Raw genomic sequence first — 24350 nt, forward strand, 5'->3', positions numbered from 1 at the left:
TTCAGATAATTGTGCCAGTGAATGATAAAGTCTGCACATAAACAATAATAACCCGGTTGCTCCGATAACAATTTACACAGAGGCTGAAAAATTAAAAAGCAGTGCAGAGTGCAGATCCTTGGGGAATCCCAGTCTCTGCTGGATACCATGCAGAAAAAGTATATTAATCCATATTTGCTCTTTATGTTTGAAAAACACAATCTGAGACAAGCTAAAACTGATTCTTACAGTTTTTAAAATCTCTTTAAAAGATCTCATGATTCCAGGCATCAAAAGCAGCTGTGATATCAAGTAACACTAACAAGCAATTTGTCCCGTCCATCCTAGAACTACTGTATTATTCCCTCATCCATTCAATAACATTCTATGGCTTTTTCCTCCAAGAAGCCGTCCAACCCTTTTTTGAAGTCTGCTAAGTTAATCGCCTTAACCACCTTTTCCGGCAGCGAAATTCCAGAGTTTAACTATGCGTTGAGTGAAGAAAATTTCCTCCAATTCGTTTTAAATTTACCACACTGCAGCTTCATCACATGCCCCCTTGTCTAGTATTTTTTGGAAAGCGTAAACAGATGCTCCACATCGACCCGTTCCATTCCACTCATTATAAACCTCTATCATATCTCCCCTCAGCCGCCTTTTCTCCAAGCTGAAGAGCCCCAGCCTCTTCAGCCTATCCTGATAGGGAAGTCGTCCCATCCCCTGTATCATCTTTGTCGCCCTTCTCTACATCTTTTCCAATTCCACTGTCTTTTTTGAGGTGCGGCGACCAGAACTGAACACAATACTCGAAGAGCGGTCGCACAATGGAGCGATACGATAGCAGAATAATATCCTTATTTTTGTTTTCAATCCCTTTCCTAATGATACCCAACATTCTATTTGCTTTCCTAGCCGCAGCAGCACCTTGCATGACATAGTTATAGTTTGGGTTCCTCTTTCCCATATGCATCACTTTGCACTTGTTCACATTAAATATCATCTGTCATTTAGACGCCCAGTCTCCCAGTGTCCTCTTGTAGTTTTTCACAATCTTCCTGCGGTTTGACTAATTTGAATAACTTTGTGTCATCGGCAAATTTGATTACCTCACTAGTTACCCCCATCTCTAGGTCATTTATGAATATGTTAAAAAGCAGAGGTCAAAGCACCGATCCCTGACGGACCACGCTAACTACCCTTTCTCCATTGCGAATATTGACCTTTTAATCCTACTCTCTGTTTCTATCTTTCTTTTTTTTTAAATTTTTTATTTATTGCTTTTCAAGTTTACAAACAAATATACGTTTGTAAGGAAATACAGAGAAATCAATATAAGAGGAAAAAATATATATTTATCAAATGTAACATTTTACACTCTTCCTGAAACCACTAAATTGAGGCTCTTAAGGGAAGAGGTTCAGCAATATAAGGAGATTATAAAATAAAGGAAAAACTTTCTTAAATTATAATCAAATTGGCTTAAGTCCTGTTCTTTCTCCCTGTGTCTTAATTCACAGCTGTACGTGTTGTTTCGCCCAGTCGGCTAGATAATTTTTTTGAGTCCAGAAAGAGTCTTAATCGATTCGGTTCAAAAAATACATACTTAATTCCTAGCATACGAATCAGACGTTTACAAGGGTATGCTAATGTGAAAATTGCTCCTAATTCTCTTGCTTCTTGTTTTAAAGTCAGAAATTGTTTCCTTCTTTGTTTTTGTCACATCTGGATAAATCCAGATTTTTTGACCATAGAATAAAACAGAGGACTATTTAAAGTATAATTTCATTATCATATTTAAGTCCTGCTCAATCTGTTTCCTGTCTTTCAACCAGTTTTTAATCCACAGTAAGACACTACCTCCGATCCCATGTCCCTCTAAATTTCCTCTGTAGTCTTTCATGAGGGACCTTATCAAACACCTTCTGAAAATCTAGATACACAACATCAACCGGCTCACCTTTGTCCACGTTGTTTACCCCTTCAAAGAAATGCAGCAGATTGGTGAGGCAAGACTTCCCTTCACTAAATCCATGTTGACTTTGTCCCATTAGTCCATGCTTTTGAATGTGCTCTGTAATTTTGTTCTTGATTATAGTCACTACCATTTTGCCCGGCACCGATGTCATACTCACCGGTCTATAATTTCCCGGGTCTCCTATGGAACCTTTTTTAAATATCAGCATTACATTGGCCACCATCCGATCTTCCGGTACCACGCTCGATTTTAAGGGTAAATTACAAATCAATAACAGTAACTCTGCCAGCTCATTTTTTAGTTCTATCAGTACCCTAGGGTGAATACCATCCGGTCCAGGAGATTTGCCACTCTTCAGTTTGCAGAACTGCTCCATTACGTCTTCCAAATTTACAGATATTTCAATACGTTTTTCCGAATCTTCAGCCTCGAATACCCTGTCCGGCACCGGTATCCCACCCAAATCTTCCTCGGTGAAGACCAAAGCAAAGAACTCATTTAGTTTTTCTGCTATTTCTTTGTCTTCCTTGATCGCCCCTTTTACACCCCGGTCATCCAGCAGGCCAACCGATTCTTTTGCCGGTTTCCTGCTTTTAATGTATCTAAAAAAGTTTTTACTATCAGCTTTCGCCTCTAACGCTGTCTTTCTTTCAAAATCCCTCTTTGCCTTTCTTATCAGCGCTATGCATCTGACTTGACATTCCTTATGCCGCTTCTTATTTTCCTCATTCGGTTCCTTATTCCATTTTCTGAAGGACTCCTTTTTAGCTCCAATAGCCTCCTTTACCTCACTTTTTAACCACGCCGGCTGTTGTTTGGTTTTCCGTCCTCCTTTTCTGATACGTGGAATATGTTCGGCCTGGGACTATAAGAACATGAGATTAAATGGGCCTATAAAGCAAACGGTCAGAGAAATTTAATGTAAGTTTTTTGAGAATAATCTGAAAACTTGACCGTTTTAGTGAATGCAGAACATTAACACAAGTTATTAAATGCTTATAAGTGAAGGTAATAGTTCAGCAATGCATTTGCAGAGTGCTTTCATCACCATCATAGGACTGGAGTTAAGTGGACTAGATGAAATATTAATATTAGCTTTACATTTTCTGATGAAACCAAGAGTCACACAACACATCACAATATAAGGGGTTGTATAATTTAATTTCAGGTCTGTTTGACAAAGTAAAGAAAAAAAACAGAGGGAGCCAAGGAGACTATAACACATGGGAAGAGCCACAAACACTCAAAACTTTGCGCTAGTCAGGATCTGGAAGAGCTGTTCTGATCTGGCACTGTCCAATGATATTCTCTTGTGTGCCCAATTCAAATTCTGCTCTTTGAAGAAAAGAATAAATCTCAAACCTACTTCTGAAAAATACTAATAGCAAACAGTTTTAACGTTGTGAAACACTATTAGCTTTTCAAATATAAGAAATATGTAAGGGGGTTGTATTTACAGAGCTTCTTGATCTAAAATTCTCCAATGCACTGTGTATTGCAGGCATGTCCATTACAGATTTGGGGGATCATAATTGATAAACTGAATTATCGGTTCCATGTCTCTTCTATAATACAGAAATCCTTCTTTAAACTGAAGCAAATACACTCTATTAAATCTTGCTTTAATCAATCAGCACTACGTAAACTGCTCTATCAAGCCAGTTAGACTATTTCAACTCACTATGGAGCTCATTTTCAAAAGAGAAAAACGTCCAAAAAGTGGCATTAATCTGGATTTGGACGTTGTCACAAAAACATCCCAATAAGTATTTTCAAAATCAATTTGTAGACGTTTTTCTATGATGCCTGTCAGAAGTGTGTTAAGGGTGGGTGCAGTGCACTGCAGACAGGTGGACCTAGGCTCCATGCCTTCCCATACCTGTTACGCTTCTGGAGGAAATTGTGAGCACTCCAAAACTCAGCAGAAACCCACTGTACCCACATATAGGTGCCCCCTTCACCTGTAAAGGCTATTGTAGCGGTGCACAGTTGGGGGTAGTGGGTTTTGGGGGGCTCAGCAGACAAGATAAGGAAGCAATGGTGAGATATGTACCTGGTCCACTGCAATGCCCCCTATGGTGCCCTATTGCTTTTCTGGGAGACCAGTGTACTAAAAATGCTGGCTCCTCCTATATTCCAATGGCTTGATTTTGTGCATTTTGATTTGAATGTTTTTTGAGGTTTTTTTTCGAAAATGGGCCAAAAAAACCCAAAACGTCCAAATCACAAAACCTTGTTCAAAACAGTATTTTCAAAAGAAAAAAAGATAGACATTTTTCTTTTTTTGAAAATGACCTTCTTTACCATTCAGATTTTGGATGTTTTTTGCAAAATGTCCAAAGTTGGACTTACAAGTTATATCGAAAATGCCCCTCCAATTATGCCAGACTCCGCATAACTGAAATGAAATTATTACAACTACTTCAAAATAGCCATGAAACTACTAATTACAGGCAAAGCATCAGGACCATAGTACTCAGTTACTTCAACAAGAATACTAGCTCCTAATAACATACCGTATCTCCTTTAAAACGTTAACACTGGTCCACATGATACTCCCCCCCCCCACCCATTTTTCTTGTGTACTCATTCCCTATGTATCCAAAATTTTACGCTCCAACCAGCAGCTGCTTTTAATAATATCCTCTTTTCACCAATTCATCTATGAATCAACTTGATCCTCAATTTTTAGTGTTGTTGGTCTAATATTTTGGAACAACCTTCCAACCTATTTGCTTATTGAGCCTTCTTATCACAGTGTTAAGTCACTCCTAAAAACATACCTTTTTAAGATGACTTATGAATCAACCTAAGCAAGATTTGCACGCTCACTTTGGACTCTGGTGGCAGAACCTATTAGCACAAGGAAGAGGGCATCTGCTCTATTTTTGTTTGTTACTTCTTTTCTAACTCCCTTTTACTATGGTTGGAAACCGCTTTGATGGTATGAAGAGAGACTTGCTGACCTGAACATGTATACCCTGGAGGAAAGGAGGAACAGGGGTGATATGATACAGACGTTCAAATATTTGAAAGGTATTAATCCGCAAACGAATCTTTTCCGGAGATGGGAAGGCGGTAGAACGAGAGGACATGAAATGAGATTGAAAGGGGGCAGACTCAGGAAAGATGTCAGGAAGTATTTTTTCACGGAGAGGGTGGTGGACGCTTGGAATGCCCTCCCACGGGAGGTGGTTGAGATGAAAACGGTTACGGAGTTCTAACATGCGTGGGATATGTATAAAGGAATCCTGTGCATAAGGAATGGATCCTCAGAAGTTTAGCTGAAATTGGGTGGCGGAGCAGGTGAGGGGAAGAGGGGTTGGTGGTTGGGAGGCTAGGATAGGGGAGGGCAGACTTATACGGTCTGTACCAGAGCCGATGATGGGAGGCGGGGACAGTGGGTTGGGAGCGGGAAATACTGCTGGGCAGACTTATATGGTCTGTGCCCTGAAAAGGACAAGTACAAATTCAAGGTAAGGTATACACATATGAGTTTGTCTTGGGCAGACTGGATGGACCATGCAGGTCTTTTTCTGCCGTCATCTACTATGTTACTATGTTTCCGATATGCAGTATATAAATATTGAATAAACTTGAAACTTGACATACCCAGTTTTATTTTTGTCCAGTAAGCTAGGAGCCATGGCTCGTAGATAGGCACAGGTACATATCAGCAGCAGGATTACTGTTAGGAGGCTCTGGAAGTTGAAGATGGCAGACTAGAGCAGAGGGAAAAAATAAAAAGAACATTAGGAGCCCCTACATTACTAACGTACATTTGAAAAACATATATCCAGTGTATATTTTTATTTTTTTTCCCAAATGGAAATTAATCTTATATGTTACAGCTTAAAATTTCTTCCCATATAACTATTATGTAATGGCAATTCCTTAACAATTCTCTGTTTAAATACTAAAATCACATCAGATGACATTTTCAACTGCTACATTTTGACAAAAGTAGGAAGAAAGTAATCTATGTTGACACATAGAAAATTCAGGGATGCCACTTAGTTAAACTAAATTAGCCATCAATGCAGAATTCCTGTTTTAATACTTCAAATGCCTTTGCTTAACAATCTGGAGGCAAAAGGAGGAAACAGGAGTCACAATTACCTTTTCATTACAATACAAGGACCAGGACAAAGATCTCTTTGCTCCAATTCTTTTAAACAGCTGTATCTATTTTTGTTGTTATATCAACAAATATGAATGGTTATTATTACCCTAAGAACATAAGAGTTAGATTACTGGGTCAGACCGATATTCTATTTAGCCCAGTATCCTGCTTCCAATAGTGGCCAATCCAAGGGGCCCTTTTACTAAGCCACTTAGGCGTCTACATGTGCCCAACACGTGCCAAAATGGAGTTACCACTAGACTACTGCGTGGTTCTTGCGGTAATTTCATTTTTGGCGCGCATCCAATTTGTGCGGCTAAAAAATAATTTTTATTTTCGGACACATGTACAGGATGTGCGCCAAGTGGCATTTGATGCACGTAGGTCATTACCGCCCAGTTACCGTGTGATACTTTACCACTAGGTCAACGGCTGGTGGTAAGGTCGCAGACCCAAAAAGGACGCGCAGCAATTTTGATTTTGCCTCATGTCCATTTTCGGCAAAAATAAAAAATGGCCTTTTTTACAGAGGTGCTGAAAAATGATTTGGCGCGCGCCCAAAACCCAAACTTACACTACCACAAGCCATTTTCAGCGCACCTTAGTAAAAGGATCCCGGCAGAATCCAAATGGTAGCAAGACTCCATGATACCAATCCCAGGGCAAGCACTGGCCCATGTCTATCTCAATAGTAGACTATGGACTTTTCCTCCAGGAACTTGTCCAAACCCAGATATGCTAACCACTGTAACCACATCCTCTGGCAATGACTTCCAGAGCTTAACTATTCATTGAGTGAAAAATATTTCGTCCTATGGTAATTTCCTGATTTGCACATGCAAACAGCAAGCTAAAAAATATATTTTTTAAATTTATTATAGAGTGGGCATGTTTGAGGGGGAAAGAGTGAGCATTTCTGTGCCAATCAACACAGCTACATTACTGCGTGCAGATTAGCACAAGGTTAGTACATGAGCCTTTACCACCAACACTGTAGGTGTCGGTAAGTGGTTACACGCTAAATTTTTTTTTTAATGACTGCGTGTTAATGGAAGTATAACAGGGTGTCTGTGTTGCTTATATGGAATTTTTTGTCTGAGACCTCAGTTTGGGGTTTCAAGCACACCAATTATTTACAGTGAATGCTTAAAGGCACCCGACTCGTCACTGAAAAAGCTAAGTAAATTTATAGCATAATATAACTTTAAAGAAAGGAAAAATAAATTATAAGTAAAAAGGAAAAAACAAAGAATTTTCTAAAAACTTGTTTCATTACAAACATGAGCACATTAAAGGGACCAGTGACACGTTGGGAGCCTTTAAGCATTCACCGTAAATAATTGGTGTGCTTGAAACCCCAAACTGAGGTCTCAGACAAAAAACTACACTATAAGCAACACAGACACCCTGTTGTTATACTTGCACAAATTAATCAGTTTGGTTGCAGAAAACAAATTCTAGGTCTAACTCATTGTGATGCATGTTAACAGAGGCATTAGCATATGACCATTAATGCAAAAAAAAAGGAAAAATCAGTCATTTTATTGCTGCAGTAAAAATGGCCTTAGCATGCGGGGAAAACCCGGGTAAGGGTGCGCTCAGCCCATTTTAAACCACAGCTTAGTTAAAGGACCCCTTATATTTTCCCAAAATTTATTTAGTATCAGCTGTATTACTTAAGAAATTTTTGAAATGCTCATTCTTCCTAACTCTGATAAGATTGTGATGGATTCTTATTCTATACCTATGATGTCAAGGGTGGTGGACTGGATCATTTGAATCCCTCTGGGAGCCTGATCTTATGGGTTTACTAGAGGACTCACAGGATACCATCAGAACTAGGCCCACCCTCCTAGCCTGCTTCTCCAGACAGCAACAAACTATTAGTTCATAAGGTTTACTTCAGATTTTAAAGTGTTATTTTAGCACTGTTTGAACAATTTCAGTATTCTCTACCTTAGTTATAGTTAAATAATACAGTTTCTCACCCACATAGGCAAAACAAATATATAGTGAACTTGAAAACCGATGGCAATTTATCCCTCTGTACCATATCCGTAGTCAAGCCCAATCCCTGCTCTACACCTCACACAATCCTCTCTAAGGAGAAGAGACAAAATCGGAAGGGGAACCCTGTTTCATCTCACTTCCTGGCAGGGGAAGCAGAAAGTAGGTAACTGGACTAAAAAGATGTTTTCTAAAATTATTGCAAGGACTACTCTGCTAGGTGAGCTGGAAGTGAATTTCCCTTCAAACAATTACTCTCTGATCATGGATGTATCAATAGGACTTAAGCTGATGCATTATTAAACTCTGATTTCCTGTTAGTCAGTATCACCTTTCGAGAAGTTGTTTTATATATCTCTGCAGTCCCCTCAGTTACATTCGCATAACATTGTTCCTTCTTCCTTCCAACACACAGAAGCTGTCAAACAGCCAAGGTGCCAAAAACATTGCAGTTAACCTTTGACCTTCTCAGATAGCTGCATAAGGGTTTCTGATGTGTTATTTCACTGGAAGACACGAATTAAATCTTAAAAATTGCCTTTTAGTATAATTTATTTTTTTCACTCTTATGTTTTCTATTTAAGTAGAATCCCAAACTGTTGATATTTATAAGAAGGTGAGACACACATACTGGGTCTAAGCAGAGGCCAATATTAATGAACACAGCTTGTAAATAAGGAACTCCTGTTAGGTGAATATTCAGCTGAAAATAAGCACTTAAGTTAGGTTCTTAAAGCTGAAAATCAGTGCTGAACATTTTCTCCTACCCTAAAATATATCCCCAGATGTATTCCACACACTAGTACAATTCATGGTCTCGTCCATGTTGACTACTGCAACGGAATTTATGCCGGATGCAGGGAACAATCGCTAAAAAAAACTGCAAACAGTACAAAACACAGCAAAACTAATCTTTGGAAAAAAAGTGATTCGAAAGCACACGACCATTACTCCACATCCTACATTGGCCACCAGTCAAAGCATGGATATCCTTCAAGATATGCTCTCTAGTCTATAGAATAATAACAAACCTAATAGAACCACCTATAACGCAACACAATCAGGGGCGTTAGAACCTCTCTCGCTCTTCACGTCCCCAAATGTCAAGGTATAATATGCAAATCTTCATACTCAACTAACTTCACATACATTTGCCCCAAGATATGAAACACATTACCAAAAGCCCTCACATGCTACTTAACATTCTGAAAACACATGAAAGCCCACTTCTTTAAACCATCCTTCTTCAAAAAAACTCACATAATCAAACTGACACACAATTGACCCATGATGATACCAGACCATGAACACAAACTGAACAAGATAACAACCAACTTATAACAACTTTGTAACTTGTATAACTGAAGTAACTTGTAAGCCACACTGAACCGACTACCTAATTGGAAAATGTGGGGCACAAATGCAGAAATAAATAAAATAAATTTTAACTGAAGACCTTAGACCATTCTTCTAATTTTTAGAGATATCTTCTCATGTTTACTGCTCTCTCCGGGGTGTCCACTCTGTTGGTAATCTTCATGTTATCAGCTAAAAGGCAAAATTTACCTTTTATCCCTTTGACTCCACTTTTAACCTGTAAATTCAATATTCATGTTTCTGTAACCCACAATGTATATCACTGCTGAGAACACTATTATTGACCGATATCTTCTGTATGGGTGGCGCCACATATTGATGCAAATTTTGACTTTGGGAGCCTTTTGGTAAACATGGCCATTTTGCAAGCTTTTCCAATTCCTTTGTTGCAGTTCTAATTTCAATGGATTTAATACTATTGTGAGAAGCTACAGATTTCCCTGAAGCAGCTATAATCCAAAACAGGGTCTCTGTTGGGAAGTTAATCAATAGAAATAAAACAAAATAAAACAAAACATGGAAAATAAAATAAGATGATAGGAAATAAGCAAATGTTGGCAGATGACAGTATATATAAGTGAAACATCAAAGCATTTCAGTGTCAGTCTAACAGGATGAGGGTGGGTTAGGTGAGAGACAGGAACAGCCGGGTCTCTGCTCTCCGTTGGGGAGATTAATCCCAATCCTGGTCCTCCACATCAGCTCTCATCCTATTTGTGAAGGTCTCACTGTGATATCTCCAATCTAATTTCTGTTCCTCTCCTTCCCTGCCTTTCTCTTGCGCTCTGTGGAATGCCCGCTCTGTCTGTAACAAACTTTCTTACATCCATGACCTCTTTATCTCTCGTACTTTCCATCTGCTTGCCCTAACTGAAACTGTGGCTTTTACCTTGAAGACTCTGCTTCAGTCGCGGCCCTATGTCATGGAGGTTACCTTTTCTCCCATACTCCTCACCCAGTTGGCCGTGGAGGTGGTGTCGGGCTACTACTTTCTCCCTCTTTTAGATTTCAACCTCTTCTTCTACCTCAGCCTCACTGTTTTTCTTTCTTCGAAGTCCACTCCATCCGTCTATTTGCTCCTCTGCCTCTCCGAGTAGCAGTCATTTATCGACCCCCTGATAAGTCCCTTTCTTCCTTTCTCACTGACTTTGATGCTTGGCTTTCCTTCTTTCTTGAACCTTCATCTCCTTCCCTCATTCTTGGGGATTTTACCATTCATGCTAATGATCCCTCTGACTCTTATGCTTCACAGTTCCTTGCTTTAACATCCTCTATCAATCTTCAACTGTACTCCACTGCCCCCACTCACCAGAATGGCCACTGTTTTGATCTTATCTTCTTCTCAAACTGCTCACTCTCCAGATTTTGTGCCTCAACTCTTCCCCTCTCTGACCATCATTTGATAACTTCCACACTTAAACACCCTCCTCCCCAGTCCCGTCCAATCTTAACCAATACATTTAGGAATCTTCAGGCTATTGACCCTTCTACTCTGTCCTTCAATGTTTCAAATCTCCTCTCTACCGCTATGTTATCCAAGTCTGTCAGTGAGGCTGTCTCTTCCTATAATACTATTCTCTCCTCTGCTCTGGATACTCTCGCTCATCCCATTCCCCGTTCTGTAAAATGTACCAAACCCCAGCCTTGGCTGACCTCTAGAATCCGCTACCTACGTTCCTGTGCCCGCTCTGCAGAACGCCTTTGGCTGAAATCCTGTGCCCATGCTGACTTCATACATTTCAAATTCTTGCTGACCTCTTTCCAGTCTGCTCTTTTACTTGCCAAACAGGACTATTACATCCAGTTGACAAATTCTCTTGGCTCAAACCCTTGACGTCTCTTTGCCACACTGAACCCTCTCCTCAAAGTGCCTTCACCTCCAACTCCCCCTTCACTTTCTCCCCAGACTCTGGCTGAGTTGTTTCATGATAAGGATCACAAGATTAAACTTGAATTCTCAACCAGGTCACCTCCAACTCTTCTTCCCTTAGTCCATTCTCTCAACCCTCCAACCCCTGCTTCCTTTTCTTCCTTTTCTGAAATCACTGAAGAGGAAACTACACATCTTCTTTCCTCCTCAAAACTAACTACCTGTTACTCTGATCCTATTCCCACCCATCTACTTAACACTATCTCTCCTACTGTCATCCCTTTTATCTGTCATATCCTCAATATTTCACTGTCCACCTGCGACTGTTCCTGATGCCTTCAAACATGCCGTAGCCACACCACTCCTTAAAAAACCTTGGACCCTACCTCTCCTTCCAACTATCGCCCCATCTCCCTCCTCCCTTTCCTATCCAAGATACTTGAACGTGCTGTTCACCGCCGTTGACTTGACTTTCTTTCATCTCAAGCTATTCTTGATCCACTTCAATCTGGCTTTCGCCCCCTTCATTCAACTGAAACAGCGCTTGCTAAAGTCTCCAATGATCTGTTCCTGGCCAGATCCAAAGTCTCTATTCTATCCTCATCCTTCTCGATCTATCTGCTGCTTTTGACACTGTTGATCACAGCCTACTCCTTGATACACTGTCCTCACTTTAGATTTCAGGGCTCTGTTCTTTCCTGGTTTTCTTCTTATCTCTCCCAGCATACCTTTGGTGTATACTCTAGTGGATCCTCCTCTACCTCTATCCCACTGTCAGTTGGTGTACCTCAGGGATCCGTCCTGGGACCTCTTCTTTTCTCCATCTATACTTCCTCCCTTGGTACTCTGATCTCATCCCATGGTTTTCAGTATCATCTTTACACTGATGACTCCCTGATCTACCTCTCCACACCAGAAATCTCAGTCGAAATCCAGGCCAAAGTATCAGCCTGTCTGTCTGACATTGCTGCCTGGATGTCTCAGCGCCATCTGAAACTAAACATGACCAAGACTGAGCTTCTCATCTTTCCCCCTAAACCAACCTCTCCTCCTCCCCCATTCTCTATTTCTGTGGATAACAATCTAATCCTTCCTGTCTCATCAGCTCGTAACCTTGGAGTCATCTTCGACTCCTCCCTCTCCTTCTCGGCACATATTCAGCAGACTGCTAAAACCTATCGTTTCTTTCTCTATAATATCAGTAAAATTCGCCCTTTCCTTTCTGAGCACACTACCAGAACCCTCATCCACACTCTCATCACCTCTCGCTTAGACTATTGCAACTTGCTTCTCATAGGTCTCCCACTTAGCCATCTCTTCAATCTGTTCAAAATTCTGCTGCATGACTAATATTCCGCCAGTGTTGTTATGCTTATATTAGCCCTCTCCTCAAGTCACTTCACTGGCTTCCTATCCGTTTCCACATACAGTTCAAACTCCTCTTATTGATCTATAAGTGCATTCACTCTGCAGCTCCTCAGTATCTCTCCACTCTCATCTTTCCCTACATTCCTCCCCGGAACTCCGTTCACTGGGTAAATCTCTCTTATCTGCACCCTTCTCCTCCACTGCTAACTCCAGACTCCGTTCCTTTTATCTTGCTGCACCATATGCCTGGAATAGACTTCCTGAGCCGGTACGTCAAGCTCCATTTCTGGCAGTCTTCAAATCTAAGCTAAAAGCCCACCTTTTTGATGCAGCTTTTAACTCCTAACCCTTATTCACTTGTTCAGAACCCTTATTTTATCATCCTCACTTTAATATTCCCTTATCTCTCTTGTTTGTCCTGTTTGTCTGTCCTAATTAGATTGTAAGCTCTGTCAAGCAGGGACTGTCTCTTCATGTTCAAGTGTACAGCGCTGCATACGTCTAGTAGCACTTTAGAAATGATAAGTAGTAGATGAGGGACAGGGAGATACGCATGGAGATAAGAGGGTGACAAAGCAGTACAATTTTATGGTTTATAATGAGCTAGAAAATCAGATCTTTGTTAAGTCCTATCTGGTGGGTGTCAAGATATTGAATCATTCTGACTTCAAAGGTCTTACGTTCCTGTATTGTTTTAAAGTTCCCTTTTAGGATTCTTACCATTAAATCACTGGTACAGTGTTCTGGTTTTGTAAAGTGCTGCCCCACAGAGGTGACATCCTGGTTGGTAATGGCATTTTTCATATGGTGTCTATGTAAATTAAATCTCTTCTTTAGCATCTGACTTGTTTCTCCAATGTAGCATCCTTCATTGCATTTTTTACACTGAATGATATATACCACATTGGAAGCATGTGAAAGATTCCTTAATGATGAATATTTTTCCTTTGTGAATGACTGTGGGGTCCTGTGAAATGATTTGGCATAGTTTGCAGCTGGATATATTGCAAGGATGTGTGCCATTCTCTTCTTTTTGAGTCTGTGTTGGGACCTTACTTCTAATTAGCTTGTGTTTTAAGTTGGGTGGCTGTCGGAAACCCAGCACTGGTGGGGATGGGAATATCTCTTTCAGTAATTCATTCTCCTGGAGTAGAGGCTGTAGATCTTTTATGATTTGTCTTAATTTTTCCAGCTCTGGGTTGTATGTCACTATAAGGGGGATGCTGTCTGTGGCTTTCTTTTCCTTGCACTGTAGCAGATTTTCCCTGGGTATTTTGAGGGAGGAGGCAATATTCTTGGAGATTATTTTGGGGTTGTAGCCTTTCTGTTCGAAGGATGCAGTTAGGATTCCGAGGTGTCTGTCTCTGTCCCTTGGGTCAGAGCAGATATGGTGGTACTTTGTAGCTTGGCTGTACCAAACCAGCCTTCTGTGGGCACATTCTACATGCTACCCAAAATCCACAAACCTGGAAACCCTGGCAGACAATCATATCGGGTATTGGCACACTCACGGAGGAACTATCTGGATTTATAGAGTGGATTCTGAAACCTCTCATGCACAAGATAAACAGCTTCATACAAGACACAACAGACTTCCTGAATAAATTGAAAAATATCAAGTAATTACCACCGGGTACCCTTCTGGTCACAATGGATGTAGAATCACTATACAGCAACATTCTCCATACGGATGGCATAGCTGCATGTGAGAAGCTCCTAAAAACATCCATACTGGACCATCAATACTCACCAGAAACTATTACAAAATTAATCAAATTTATTCTAACTCACAACTATTTCCTCTTTAACAATGACATCTATCTACAAATCATGGGCACTGCGATGGGCACCAGGACAGCACCGCAATATGCCAACCTCTTTATGGCTGAGATGGAAGAAACATTTCTGAATACATACCAGACCAAACCCCTAAAACACCACCGATACATTGATGACATTTTTATGATTTGGACTGAGGGGGAAGAAACTCTGAAACAATTTTACAGTTCCTTCAATACATACCATCCTACAATCAGAATCAAAATTGACTACTCCCCAGAAAAAGTCAATTTTTTTTGGACACTACAGTCTCAATCAGCGATGGCTATATACAAACATCCATATACAAGAAACCCACAGACAAAAGCAGCTACTGCCACAACTCCAGCTTCCACCCTTCACTTACAAAAAGATCCATTAAGGGCTACCTTTGAAAGCTAATCAAAAAATGTATTGTTATGTCCAATAAAAAAGGTATCATCTTATTTTCTTTTCCATGTTTTATTTCTATTGATGATTACCTTTAAAAGTGGACTAACACGGCGGCTACCACATCTCTCTACTCATGTTGGGAAGTTGGATGCAACCCTACTGGATTTTTTATTTGGAACTGTGGATATGTTTATGGTCTGTGGGACTTGGTTAAGAGAGTACTAATATTTTATTTCTGTGAATAAACTGTTCCAGATTTCAGGGAAAGAACTGTATTTTTTTCTACGGCTAATACTGGGACTCTTTAAAATTACTGCCATTAACCAATGACCGAATTGTCCGTGCGTCCGATGTGTATCACACGCTCTATGGGCTACTGACCTTTTGTATACCGAGGCCTTTTTTCTCCACTATATTTTGAAAAATTTATTTTTCCAAGGCCGTGACAGTTTTTATTTTAGGATGTATTATTTTTTATTTTCACACACCTATCTTCGCTATTGACTTGTGTCCATCTAGTCTGCCCAATAAGGTGGTTAGAGTTAAACTTGTGCAGGTTCTACTCCTCTATACTTTGTTTAAACTGTGAAGGATGTTTAAGTTTTGCTCTGATTTTCTCCTCTTTCTATATAGGGATCCTCTGTTTATCCCAAGTGTTTTTCAATTCTGTCACCAGGGGGCTATTCCAGGCATCCACCACCCTCTCTATAAAAAATATTTCCTGATATTACGCCTTGGTCTATCTCCCTATAAATTCAATTCACATTCTTTAGTTTCACTACTTCTCCATCTCTGAACAAGATTGGTTTGTATAGTAATACATGCCAAGTATTTAAATGTTTAACATATCTCAATGCAAGGGATATGCCCCCTGCCACAATTCAATATGCATATTGCAGAACTTAATCTGACCAAGAATGAATTACAGGTTGAAGCAAACAACATGGATTCTCTATGGCAGAGATGTTCACTGTATTCTATCAACCACAGATAAAAACTGTGACCCTGATCCTGAACATCAAGTATGCAGAGAGGCATCTTTTCAAAGCAATTACACTTATAAAGTTACATAGCAACCTATGGAACATAGTAGATAACCACCGCCACAGACGTCTGTTTAGCCGAAGCTCTGACCAGATCACAGAGGGTGTCAGCTAAAAATGACAAGGCCGACTGCATGCGCGGTGCAACCTCAGCGAGGGACTCCACATCATCCACAAGCTGTTCCACTGCCTGTTGTAACCAAGAAAGGCAGGCTCGAGCAGCATAAGAACTGCAAACAGACGCCCTTAAGTCTAGGCCCGAAATCTGCCTGAATGTCCTTCAGGGCGACCCCTCCCTCTACCGGGAGGGTGGTCTTTCTTGTCACCGCCGTGACTAAGGCATCCACTTTAGGCATCCCAAAATGGGCCAAGTGCTCCTCACTCAGAGGCTAAAGATGCCCCATCGCCCTGGCCACTTTCAAGGGCCCCTCGGGGTCAGCTCATTGAGCAGAAATAAGCTCTTGGATGGAGTCATGCAAAGGAAAGGCTTGAGCAGGCTACTTAGTACTTGCCATCCTCGGATTACCAGAGGAGGCCTCGCCTTTAACAGGATCATCAATAGAGAGGGCCTGTAAGGCATCAGAGATAAGCGCTGGCAGCTCATCGCGGTGGAAAATCCGAACCGCAGTGGGATCATCCAGATCCAGTGGCAAACCGGCACCTTCCTCTGGCTCTTCAGACCACGAAGGCCTGCCAGATCCCTCAGAGTCCCCACAGCCTGACCACGGGGGTGGGGGGGGGGGGTGGGGGAAGGGGGAAGCGGGGTGCGCCACTGTCCAACGGGGAATTTACCCGTCTATGTTTAGCATGCATCCAACGCTCAGAGGCATCCATGTCTGACATCAGCCCCGGGCCATCATCAGTAGGAGGGAGACCAGGTAGCAACGCAGTGTCAGACACCTGCGGCAGAGCTCTTTTCAGCATGAAGGCTTTATGTAAAATAAGAACAAATTCAGGGGAAGAAAAACGCACCCTGACCTCCCGTCTCAGAATTAGGAGCCACGGGGAACGGAGCTCCTCTGGTAGCCTCGGCCCGAGGCGCCCCTCTGCTCTCAGACTCCTCCGCAACCGCGGGGGGTCGAGCCATGCGGCGCTTCCAAGATGGTGCCCGCTGCCAGCTCCATCGAGCGGGAAGAATCATCGCTCATCATGCTCGTACTGGCTCTACCATCTAAACAGCACGTTTTACAGAGCCCCGCTGCTGATCTGCGCTTGCCACAACGGGAACAGCGCTTAACTCCCTCAGCAGCCATCGCTGAAAAATGGCAGAATAAAATTCAAAATGGCGGCTTTGCGCCAAAATCACCCCGATCGGAACGCCGTCCACGGGCCCTCCCCGGAGGAGCTGAGTACCACTCTTACCTTAAAGGACCGAGGCCACGAGCTCCGGTCACGCTGCACAGTTAGGAAAAGCCTCAGAACAGCAGCGCATAAAAAGTGTGTCTTTTTTTTACGCTGTGAGGAAAGTTGGAGGCAAACAGCTACAGAGGTACTCCGGAGGCAGAAGAGGGTGGGAAAGGCAGGGAAAGAGCGAACCTGTATGCCTGCATCCACACAGGGGGAAGGGTAAGGCAGGGAAAGGGCGAACCTATGTGCCTTTAAAGTGGGCTCCACTTAGCCACAACACTACTACTACTAAACATTTCTATAGCGCTACTAGACTTACACAGCGCTGTACAAATACCCCTCTACAACTGGCAAAAACACAGGAGCCACCCCAGGCAGAATCTTCAAGGAGCTGAACAAGCTGTATCCTACCCTGCTGGGAGATAGAGAAATACTGAGAGGCAGATGGAGCTAGCCGTCCTAGAGGCACTATGGTTTTCAGTGTTCTCTATCTCCCCCTGCTGGTAGGTGGACACAACCCATTTGTAATGGATTCATCTGCTGCTGATGACAAGGAAACCTTTTCCGGAGATGGGAAGGTGGTAGAACGAGAGGACATGAAATGAGATTGAAGGGGGGCAGACTCAAGAAAAATGTTAGGAAGTATTTTTTCACGGAGAGAGTAGTGGATGCTTGGAATGCTCTCCCGCGGGAGGTGGTGGAAATGAAAACGGTAACAGAATTCAAACATGCGTGGGATAAGCATAAAGGAATCCTGTGCAGAAGGAATGGATCCTCAGGAGCTTAGTCAAGATCGGGAGGCGGGGCTGGTGGTTGGGAGGCGGGGATAGTGCTGGGCAGAATTATACAGTCTGTGCCAGAGCCGGTGGTGGGATGCGGGACTGGTGGTTGGGAGGCAGGGATAGTGCTGGGCAGACTTATACGGTCTGTGCCAGAGCCGGTGGTGGGAGGCAGGGATAGTGCTGGGCAGACTTATACAGTCTGTGCCAGAGCCGGTGGTGGGAGGCGGGGCTGGTGGTTGGGAGGCGGGGATAGTGCTGGGCAGACTTATACAGTCTGTGCCCTGAAGAACACAGGTACAAATCAAAGTAGGGTATACACAAAATTAGCACATATGAGTTATCTTGTTGGGCAGACTGGATGGACCGTGCAGTTCTTTTTCTGCCATCATCTACTATGTTACTAATCTTCAGGATCTTCCACTGGACAAGCCTGTCACCTTGTAGTACCAAAAATATGTTTTCATTTCAAATGCTTATTTGTAAGGACTGTTTTCTTCTGTTTAAAACTGCTAAAAATTCTGCCTTATAATAGTCTAGTTATCATTCACAACTAAATTACAGTAAATTGTAATTTTACTTCTCTTCCCCTCTTTCCATTCATTATTCTTCATTTTAAATTGTTCTGCCACTTGAATCATTTGTCATTTGCCACTGAAGAAAATTAACACAATTTAAAACTTATTTTTAATATAATTGTTTCCTGGGAAAATGGCTTTAAGAGTTAGGTTTGGATTTGATTAAAGAAAAAAAAAAAAAGATACTTAACAGAACATGATATCTTTTGTAGAACAGTCAACATTTTTATTTCAATATAGTCTAATTTACTGATCTTTCCCCACAGGCACAAAATAAGAAAAAAACAAAACAAAACCCCAAGCCCTAACAAAGGCCTATGGTTTTATAATGCAACAAGGGGCTAAAGAAAAGCTTTAGAGATTTGAAGTATTTCAGACATTGAACTTTTTGGCTTTTCCCATAAATGCTATCATGTCTCAGAGCACTTTGCCAAATTAACTTTTGGGGAAACAAGTCAGGGCTGTAAAATTCAAGTACTAGAGAGGCTTTGACAGCACTTTTAAATTTCAAATATCTGTAGTAAGATCTTTTAATTATACTATTTAAAAAAATAGATGTATGACTATATTTGTACATTGACTTGAGCACTCACCTGAAAAGTGGTTTAAAAGAGATTTAAATGAATAAGCAACATAAAAGAAAAACAAAATCTCTCCAAAACTTCAAAAGTTAGAAGACCAAACCTTGACAGATCTTGAACATTATGGTGTTTTTTTTTTTAAACAAGGCAGGCATATACCAAATCTAGCCTAGACAAAATAGTTTTGTATAGGTCTGCAAGAATTAAGCACAGTTCATACAAATGTAAGAATTGCATGATCTGATGGTGATCCAGTGCAGTAGTGGGAGCTTTTTATCCCCTCAGTGTTTAACCTGGCATGAATCTCTGGACTCCACTGGTGGGCCTGATGTGGCTGTGGTTTTGGGGAAGAAGAGTAAGGGAATGGTCCGAAAGATTCCTCTGACTTTGGTGCCTAACCCAATGCTGAGGAACGCTTTGGAGAGTTCGTGCTCCTGCTAACACTGCAACGAGTGCGCCCTCGCCAATACCTGAATTGAACACCTCAGATAGCAGTGGAAGTGGGGTTTCATAGAGTTGCAGGGGTTAGTTCCACAGCAACCTGGAGCTGCCTCCCAAGTTGGGATGGAAAAGGCAGAACGAGGGAACTTAGTGCCCTCTCTGCACTGTTGGAGGGATTTCCACTTGCGCCTTCCTCTCCCCAGATGGTCAGTGAGGAAGTGATGTTTGAAGATCAACTGCAACCAACTGTCAGCAGACCCACTTCAGAGGGAGAGAAGGGAATTCCAAAATTTGATGTGCAATGGACACAGCAGTAGTTACAATGGACACCCTGAGGAACGCTATGCAGCTTCTTAACTCTTCCTTATTGTCAGTGGCAAGATTTGTGGGAGATGTGTAATCCTAAAGAAACCTTGGAAATGCATTTTCAGGAGCTAGAACAAGCTAGAAGGATAAATTATTTGGAAGCCAAAGTGGTACAAGTGCAGGAAACCAATATTGATCTATTAAAGGACAAGGTTTACATTGGTAAAAGAAAGGACTATCTAGAAAATCAAAACCGGAAGAGTACTAAGGTTTTAAATTTTCCAAAGCCTCCTTTAATAGTTCCAGCAAATATCTTGAGCATACATATGTGTGAAGTGCTGAAAATATTGTCAGAGTCTTTGCCACTGATTGTAAGGGAGCAATATTTGGCCCTGTATTCTCAATCTGATTCAGATTTTGTTTGAGAAAAAGATCAATCAGTATTGAGCATTAGAGTTCCTGGAATCCTCATTGGAGGTGGTGACCCTAAGAACTACCCTTTTAGCAACTTTTGCTTTTGAAATGGACCAAACCTTGACTCTTAAATCTTATTTTCACATTATAGATAAGAAGTTTTTTGGCTCAAAAATTAGAATGCTTCCAAATTTATCCAGAATTACCCAGAAACAACGGCAGGAGTTCCTGGCATTATGCTCCAGGTCCCAGGCGTTGGATCTGAAGTTTATATTGCGATTTCCTTGCTCTTGTGTTGTTTCCTTTGAAAATAAGAACAAATTTTTGAGCCTAATTAACTTTCTGAATTTTTAGTGTGTAAGGAAGAAGTAGGGGTCTGAATTTACGATCCATAAAAACCACCGAGGTTGGCTAGGTGAATTGCACATTGATATTGCATCTTAATTGAATTAATATGCTTTCCTTTATTATTTCCTGTCTTGGATCTTCTATTATTGTAGACAAATATATTTTTCTTTACTTCCTTTTGCTATATTGGTGAAATTGAGTATTTGTGTTATTTCCTTTGATATATAATTTGTGAATCTTAATAAAAATAAAAGGAAGGAAGGAAGAAAGAATTGCATGGTCCATCAAGCCCTGCATCCTGCTTCCAACAGTGGCCAATCCAGGTCAGAAGTACCTGGCAGGATCTCCAAAAGTAGCAAGACTTCATGCTACTTAACCCCCTGGGATAAAGCTGTGGCTTTCCCCAGGCCTACCTTAAAAAAACGGTTTATGGACCTTTCCTCCAGAAAGTTGCCCAAACCTATTTTAAACCTAGTTGTGATAATTGCTTTTACCACATTGCAGATATCCCAAAATATGCAATAGGGTAGACACCTCAACTGATGTGGATAGCATAAGGAAGGATCTAGTGCAGCTTGAAGACTTGACTAGAATTAGGCAACTAATATTTATTTAATGGTTAGGAAAAAAAACAGAACAAAAATAACTCTGGGGGTCTTTTACTAAAGGTTAACTCGAGTTAGGAATAAAATGGGCCCTGCAGTAGATAACTGCCTTTCTCCTGCTATATTGATGAGAGAGAAGGAAGGAAGAAAGAATTGCATGGTCCATCAAGCCTTGCATCCTGCTTCTAACATGGCCAATTCAGGTCAGAAGTACCTGGCAGGATCCCCAAAAGTAGCAAGATGTCATGCTACTTAAAGCTGTGGCTTTCCCTAGGCCTACCTTAAATAACAGTTTATGGACCTTTCCTCCAGGAATTTGCCCAAACCTTTTTTAAACCCAGCTGCGATAACTGCTTTTACCACATTGCAGATATCCCAAAATATGCAATAGGGTAGACACCCCAAGTGGTGTGGATAGCATAAGGAAGGATCTAGTGAAGCTTGAAGACTTGACTAGAATTAGGTACCTAATATATAATGCTTAGAAAAAAAAAAACAAGAACCAAAAAAACAAACCAAACAAAAAAACCCTCAGAACAAAAATAACCCTCTCCCTTCCTTCTCTCTACCCCAGGTTCATCTCTCTTCCCTCTCTCCCAACCTTCCCCCCATCGAGTACAACACCTCTCTTTTTCTTCCTTCCCTCCACCCTCTCCACCCCAGGTTCAACATCTCTCCCTCTCTCTTCTTCCCCCACTTCCCTCCCTCTGGCATCTCTCTCCATTTCCCCCTCCCCATCCCGTGCACAGTCCTGCATCTCTCCCTCTCCTTTTGGCCCTGCCTGCGGTTCTCTCCCTCCCCCAACCCAAGGTTCTCTCTCAGTTCCCTCCCCCTTGCTGCCGCCCACCTGCCAGAGATTCTCTCTAAAATTCCCACCCTCCCCCTTATGGTCCAGCATCTCTCCCGCCCTCTCCCCTCTTTTACCTGGTTTACCTTTTCACTCAGTTTTCTTTCAGTCTTCGGCCCTGCAGCAGTGCTAGCCATATTTATTCATTATTACATTTGTATCCCGCGCTTTCCCACTCAAAGCAGGTTCAATGCGGCTTACATAGTAAAAGGAATACAGAATATTGTTAGAGAGGATAAAAGTTAATAATACCAGAATAATAGACAAGATGAGTAGGTAGAAAAAGGCAATGGAGAGGGGAGTAAGGTGGGAGATGAAGTCTGGGTCAATGTCGTTATCATGGGGGTATGTGTTAGGTAGATGGTTCATAAGATTAATCTGGATCGTTTGGATAGGCTTGCTTAAATCAATGGGTTTTTAGTGCTTTCCAGAAGGGTACTGAAAAGCTGCCTGCACTGGACTTTTATGTCTGACCTGTCCCACCCCCTTCTGATGCAATTTTCTGTTTAGGAGGAGGGACAGGCTCAGTGCAGAGGGAGGCAGAATATTAAATCATTACATTTTTTAATCACAATGAATAATTACTGCATTACAATCACGATTAACGTGCAAGCCTAATTTATATTAAAAAATGTATTATGTTTCATCTAGAATTGATAACAAGGAAGATCAGACTGTCATATTAGAACTAACTGGTAGTTTGAATAGTCCAGCTGAGGATACGGGACATATGAACTCTCTCTCAAACAACTACTTTGTAGTTTTTTCAGAAAATTCTAATTGTGATATGATTTTGAGATTGTCAGGAGCAATTTTGTATGGTTGTTTCCAGATATGGCCAAAGCTACGCAGATGCAAAGGCAGTTTTCATTAGTGATGCCTTGCGCCTCTCAACTGAGGGCTCAATTTTGGTTTAAGTTTCCTTGAAAATGTATTACAATCTACCAGACTGATTCCTGCAGTCCAGGTCTTGCCATGTCTGAGCAAGTGGAATCGATGTTTCAAGCCACTGTGTGGGGCTTTCTTCAGGGTATGCTGTGAGGTCTGCAGTTTGTTTTTATATATAGTGGGTTCTCAAACCTAATTGGCTGGTGTTTTAGGTGATTTTGGCAGGAAATTGAAGCAGGAAAGTTCACTGGCCATTGATCATGATTTAAATTCTGTTGAGAATGAGGTTGGAAATTTAAATATGTATACTTTGGAACAGAGAGAGGAGATATGATAGCTATTTAAACTGCCTCTCCATGACATAAATATATAGAAGACAAATCTCTTAAGTGAAAGGAAGATCTGGAATAAGGGGGCATAGGATGAATTTGAAAGGGGATAAGCTCAGGTGTAAACTAAGGAAATACTTCTTTATGGAAAGGGTGGTAGTTGCATGGAATGGCCTCCTGGTGGAGGTGTTGGAGCCGAAGGCTTATACCTGAATTCAAGCAAGACAAGCACAGAGGATCTTTTATGTAGAGAAAGACAGAGTGCAATAGATGGATGGGCCAAATGGATAGGCCATATGGTCTTTATCTGCCAACATTTTTGCTGTTTCTACGAGTATAGGCACTTTTGCTATACAACAGCAGGAGCCTGAACTCTGCTCACACATTCAGCTTGATCTGTACCAAACTGTATTTTAAACTGTCAGCAGCGAGAAAGAACCAAGACAGCATCTGGGGAAAATGTCGTGTGCTGAGCTCCGTAGTTACCCTAATTCTCTAAGGTCATTATGAGAAAGTTGAAGGCTAAGTTGAAGACTTACCCTTCTGGGTCTGGTGAACCATCCAGGTTGGTCCAAGCGACTCTGGATTTCAGTGTGGTTTGGTCTCAAGTGGCCAAGTCACCAACTTTGGTTAGCTTGGAGACTTCACATCATGGGGCTTAGCTTGGAAGGAGTATTTCTAAGCCCCCATACTAATGCTGTACTGCCACAACCTGGAACTGATCCCACTGGTAGGTCAGGAGAGCACTTGGGGCCAGTGTGCTGATTTGGAGTGCTAGCTGTAAAGGGGGCTCCATCGGTGGCTTCTTTCCCAGTCAGAGTGGGAAGCCCTTGCAGTGGGGAGGAAGTTGTTCATATTGTTTTAACTGGATTTGATATTGTATTTTTATATGTATATTCTATAATGAAAATCATAGAGTTGTTTTTTTAGTCTG

The 24350-nt window shown here is 41.5% G+C and overlaps 1 protein-coding gene across 2 annotated transcripts in view; it reads right to left on the reverse strand.

The window, feature by feature from the left end:
* The window catches only part of TMEM167A (transmembrane protein 167A), a 68698-nt gene that overhangs the window by 30081 nt on the left and 14267 nt on the right, over positions 1-24350 (reverse strand). For both annotated transcript variants that reach the window (XM_030193353.1, XM_030193354.1), the window contains exon 2: positions 5567-5676. In XM_030193353.1, coding sequence (XP_030049213.1) covers positions 5567-5676 — 110 coding nt within the window. The remainder of the gene's footprint in view (positions 1-5566; positions 5677-24350) is intronic.

This window comes from Microcaecilia unicolor, chromosome 2 (genome assembly GCF_901765095.1).
Source record: "Microcaecilia unicolor chromosome 2, aMicUni1.1, whole genome shotgun sequence".
Classification (NCBI taxonomy): domain Eukaryota; kingdom Metazoa; phylum Chordata; class Amphibia; order Gymnophiona; family Siphonopidae; genus Microcaecilia; species Microcaecilia unicolor.